The 5,081-nt window shown below is 39.3% G+C and overlaps 1 protein-coding gene across 1 annotated transcript; it reads left to right on the top strand.

Annotated features, from left to right (window-relative positions):
* Nucleotides 1-180: 180 nt before the first annotated feature.
* On the top strand, nt 181-4,872 carry LOC139327030 (cell division cycle-associated protein 7-like; the record flags this gene model as incomplete). Its single annotated transcript, XM_070956710.1, has 6 exons — nt 181-258; nt 1,069-1,257; nt 1,776-1,916; nt 3,393-3,542; nt 4,534-4,670; nt 4,842-4,872. Coding segments are annotated over 6 exons (726 nt in total), but the record flags the coding sequence as incomplete, so codon positions are not given.
* Nucleotides 4,873-5,081: the final 209 nt, after the last annotated feature.

Raw genomic sequence — 5,081 nt, 5'->3', positions numbered from 1 at the left:
GTGTACTTGTCTCCATAGTCATGGAGATGACCAAAGGTTTTGATCAGTAGTTTTTTTTTATGCCTCTTCAGTAATCTGATCAGCTCTATAAATAGTCTTTGTATGTGTTGTGTCTATACAGTTTCTTTAATATACATTCTGTCTGAGATTTCACTACTTATTTCCTGTTCTTCATTACAGCTTGCAAAGCTAATGGAAGAATTAAAAAATGTGTCTGGAATTTTTACTAAAAGAGGCCCACTCGCAACTCCTACTCTGGTAAATCACATTTACACACTTTGTTAATTTCCTGGTTTATTTCATAATTATCCAACAAGAAGTATCACTATTTTTGAAGCCTGTTTATTGATGAACTTAAAGCAAATAAAGTCCATTGCCTCACTATATTATAAAATAATTGCCACTTGTAATTATTTTTTGATTTGCCCATCTATAAAATTTCAGTGCTCAGTTAGACATACCAGGAAGTTTTTAAACCTAAAACTAATACATCAAAAATCTTCTTGAAATAAACACATGCACTTCTAAATCTCAGAGTTCAGATCTGGATCTTGCTTAACCAAGTCCATGATTAGCAAACCATGCTAAACCAGGTGCCGGTGGATGCTTGACAGCTAACCTACATTTTGGGAGAAAAACATGCCAGGACAATCTGAGCAGCATTGATTCTATCATGTTTCATTTCCTGCGAAGTCATATTATGATTCAGTATTTCAATGGTCTCATTGGCCATACAAAGGAAGTTTTAGCTCTATAGTGTGTAAATGGATGACCAATAAATACAATTGTTAGAATTCTAGAAGTAGATGCATCAAAAAGGTATTGAGTAGATGAAAACAGTTTTACACTGTACTTCCCTTATGTTAATTTGGCCAGATTATATTTGAGTGGTATGATTCATTAGAGCAGCAGGCTACCATTCTAGGAACCTTTATTTGAGATAAGTTTGCTGTAGTTTAAATTTGGAGAGGAATAAATTGCTAAATTTGAGGAAATGTCTTGTAGCTTATAAATGATTTAAAATTACATACCTGTCTGATTGCCATGTTACCTTTATCCTCATTCAAGAAAGCCCAGCGTAGTCCAAGGAAATCAGTTCCCAGAAGTGCTCCAAGGAGGAATCCAGAAAGAAGTTCTAGGCCTCACACAAGATCCAGATCCCTAATTGAAGGTCCTCCAAATTCCATGTTTATGGAGGAAGAGGAGGAGGATCCCTATGTGTTAGTGAGAAGGAAAATGTCTGAAGATTTTTCTGAGGTATGTTGGTGATATTTATTTCGGACAACCAAGTAAATTGATCCTTAAATAGCCTAGGTGATTTAGATAAAGGATTTCATATAAAACAACCATATCTAGTCATAATTAAGCTAGGCCAATAGACGCTTTTTGTCTTTCGTGTAGTGCACAACCGTGGATATGGCCCATCTTGGTTTGATTGCCAAGACAATTCAGTAGCAAGATTTGCCATTGTTCCTGGCTGTATCTGTTTTTTAGAGCCCTTCAAAAATATAAGGCTGAGTGCAGCCCTTGGCCGGAAATCTGGCTTTGTCCTAATTGAAATGAAAACCCTTAAATTGTATTTCAGAAAAAAAGCATCTTCAGAATTGGAAATGAAGGAGAAATTGTACACTTACTGAGCTAAAGCCAACAAGCCACCTTAATGCAGTAATGTGGTTTGGTTAAGAAATGCAGGGACATCGCTGCATAAATATTACGGTGCTTTACGGAACTCTTCAATGGCTTGACTTAACCCAATGGTACCGTTTTCGATTCAGGATGAAAGGGACACCCCCAGAAGAAAGCGCACTAGTGCTATGACTCTTCCCCATGTCATCCGTTCAGTGGAAGAAATAACCGAGGAAGAGTTGGATAATATTTGTGAAACTGTGAAAGATAAAGTCTACAACCGTGCAACGGTAAGGTGACCTGTGTTCTGCATTCAGCCCTTTGGTTTGCTTTGTCCAAATTATGTTAACAGATAGTGCATCGTTCTTGCTTTGATTGTCTCCTCTTTACTAGAGCCTGATCCTACATTCTGATGCTTGCCAAGGGAATCTTTGATCCTTTGTTCTACCTCTTACTGCATAATTGCAGAAACTCCAATGCCAGGAAGTTTCCTAAGTTGATTCTTTGCAGTTAGGAGATCAAACAGAGCAGGTAGAGTACCTAGCCAAAGAGTGCTTTAAAGAGGAGGACCTTTCTCACTTCATGTAGACTTCACTGAAATATTTGATACATGACAAATACAGCTGAAGATTTGGATTGGGGAGATCCAACTCCAAGTTCCCATTTGATCAGGGAGTTCACTAGGTAACTTCAGGCCAATAACATTCTCAGTGCAACCTATTCCTCAAGATTGTTGCTATGAAAATGAAAAAGGCCTTATTTAAGCAGTAAAGTAACTTTTCAGAGAGGGAAAAAAGATGGAGTAAGGAAGTCTTGGGTCTAACGCTTTTCATTTGCTACCGTTATCTGTACATGTTGGTGAGAATTTTAAACGCAACACATCTCTCTGCTCCCTCTTCCAGATTAAATGTGATGGTTCATACCAGGGGTGGTATTCACTTACCTTTGCTACCGGTTTACAAATGTGAACGCGCTTGCCTCCACGCATGCACAAGGGGTCAAAAACGGGACGTGATGACATCCGGGCGGGTGGGCGGAGCCTCCCGCTGCCGGCACTACCGGATTGCGTGATCCGGATAGAGCTGGCTGAATTTCACCACTGATTCATACCTAGTAATAAAATGGAGGTTCACATGTAGTGGCTTTATTGATAAATTGTAAAAAGAATATGTTTATCTAGTTCAGATATAATGGCATCTTTTGGCTTGCTGCTATTTAAATTTGATTAATTTACAAAATAAAGGGCTGAAGCAATTGGTACTTAGATAAACTTCAGATACATAAAATCTGGGTGTGTTTTTTTCAGATAGGTATTTAGTGGCCATAATTCTAAGCCATAAGGGGATTGGTTTGCTTTGGCTTACTGAATTCTATAGAGAGCCAGTTTGGTCTAGTGGTGAAGGCACCAGGCTAGGAACCAATAGACTTGAGTTCTGATCCCACCTTAGGCATGAAAGCCAGCTGGTGATTTTTGGGCCTGTCCTTTTCTCTCAGCCCAACTCATTTCACAGGATTGTTGTAGGGAAAATAAGAGGAAAGAGTATTAAGAGTATTGTTCACTGCCTTGAGTTATTTATAAAAATAAAAGGATAAAAAAAATTTGAAATGTTAAAAAATGTGTGCACTATATGCACTATAACTTCTACCATGTGTAAATAAGCCACTGGGTCCATATGATAAACACACTAAGATGGGACAAGGGTGCAATGTTTTTTCAAAGCAACCATCAACCTGGTATCCTTTGCCTTTGCTGCTCTCTTTAACAGGGTTCTACCTGTCACCAGTGTCGTCAGAAAACGACAGATACTAAGACAAATTGCCGGAACCCAGAGTGTCTTGGAGTACGTGGCCAATTCTGTGGGCCTTGTCTTCGTAATCGTTATGGAGAAGAAGTCAGGGCTGCCTTGTTGGATCCAGTAATTATTTTATTTTCATGTTTGCTTGAATGCATGCTAAAGTTCATTAAAAAGTAGAAATACAGGTAATCCTCATTTAGCGACCACAGTTGGGGCTAGCAATTCTGTTGCTAATAGATGCATGCTAAATGGAAATGAAATGACCAGTAAGTTTTTCTTTTCCCCCACTCTCCTGTCCTTTGGAACATTCATCCTGGTACTGGGATAATTCCGCAAGAATGGAATTAATGTTTATATTCATTGGAGAAGAAGGGATTACAAGAGAGTAAATGAGTACACTAAGCAAATAGCACTAGCTCAGGGGTGTCAAATTCAATTTCATTGAAGGCTACAGGGTTGTGGTTGACCTTGGGGGTGGATGGGCGTGGCCAACTGGGTGGGCATGGCCATCTTGACACCATTCCCCAACTGATGGCATGTTTCCTCTTCGCGTTGGGTGGACCTGGCCGAAGCCACAGTGGCCCGATGTTTCCTCTTCACGTTGGGTAGAGCAGGCTGAAGCGATACAGGTAGACCAGGTCGAAATGACCCAGGCTGGCCCCTTAAATTTTCCAGGATGGCTCCATGGGCCGGATCCGACCCGCGGGCCTTGAGTTTGACACCCCTGCACTATTGGATTCCTTTGTGTGTCTGCTTACTCTTGTATTCTTTTCCCAATATCCTTGGTTTATGAAGGGGAGAATGGTATAGGGCAACATGTACAACTGACTATAATGGTGAACATGTGAGAGGGATCATAAATGCACAACTTGGTCTTGATTATTTTTTCCATCACTGTCATAACTTTGAATGGTTAACTGCATGAGGCATTTGGTAAATGAAGTTTACCTATATTTTTTCAATTTCCTATTTAAAATGTGTAACATGTTTATGGTGTTCTAGCTGAATCGTGATACTGCCATGGTATTCTATCTGAATCATAGCCTAATAGCAACAAGAATTAAGTTGAATCTACCTAGAGTTCATTCTCACTCTACTTTCTTTCCTTTAGAACTGGTACTGCCCACCTTGCCGTGGGATCTGCAATTGTAGCTTCTGCCGGCAGCGGGAAGGAAGATGTGCTACTGGTGTCTTGGTTTACTTAGCCAAGTATCATGGATATGATAATGTCCATGCTTACTTGAAAAGGTAAATTTCACTTTTCTTTATGAATCGGAACATAAGATACAAATTACTGGCAAGAATGCACAGATGCATTCATGAAAATCCAGATTCAAAGAGGCATTTCATGTTTAGAACAATATTAAGTTACTTGTTGATTGCCTTAGTTTCACTTTGTGTTTTTTTCACCCCTTGCAGTCTGAAACAAGAACTTGAAATGCAAGAATGAACTTCTGAAGCAATTCCAGAATAATCTTCAGCGCATATGCTTAGATTTGTCTGATTTGAGAATTCACTTTTATTAATGGTTGACATCTTTTAAAAAGGGGAGCAAAAATTGTGACTTTTGACTGAAGTTCAAAGTTGCAGGATAGTGGTTCGTCATATTGTTAAATCAAAGCTTTCTTAGTCCTGTTTCATGATGAATGCTACTGGATC

This window comes from Pituophis catenifer, unplaced genomic scaffold, assembly GCF_029215685.1.
Source record: "Pituophis catenifer annectens isolate HBS135680 unplaced genomic scaffold, rPitCat1.0.hap2 SCAF_570, whole genome shotgun sequence".
In the NCBI taxonomy this organism is placed as follows: Eukaryota; Metazoa; Chordata; class Lepidosauria; order Squamata; family Colubridae; genus Pituophis; species Pituophis catenifer.
Note: the sequence above shows the minus strand (reverse complement) of the source record. Positions and strands in the feature narration are given on the sequence as shown.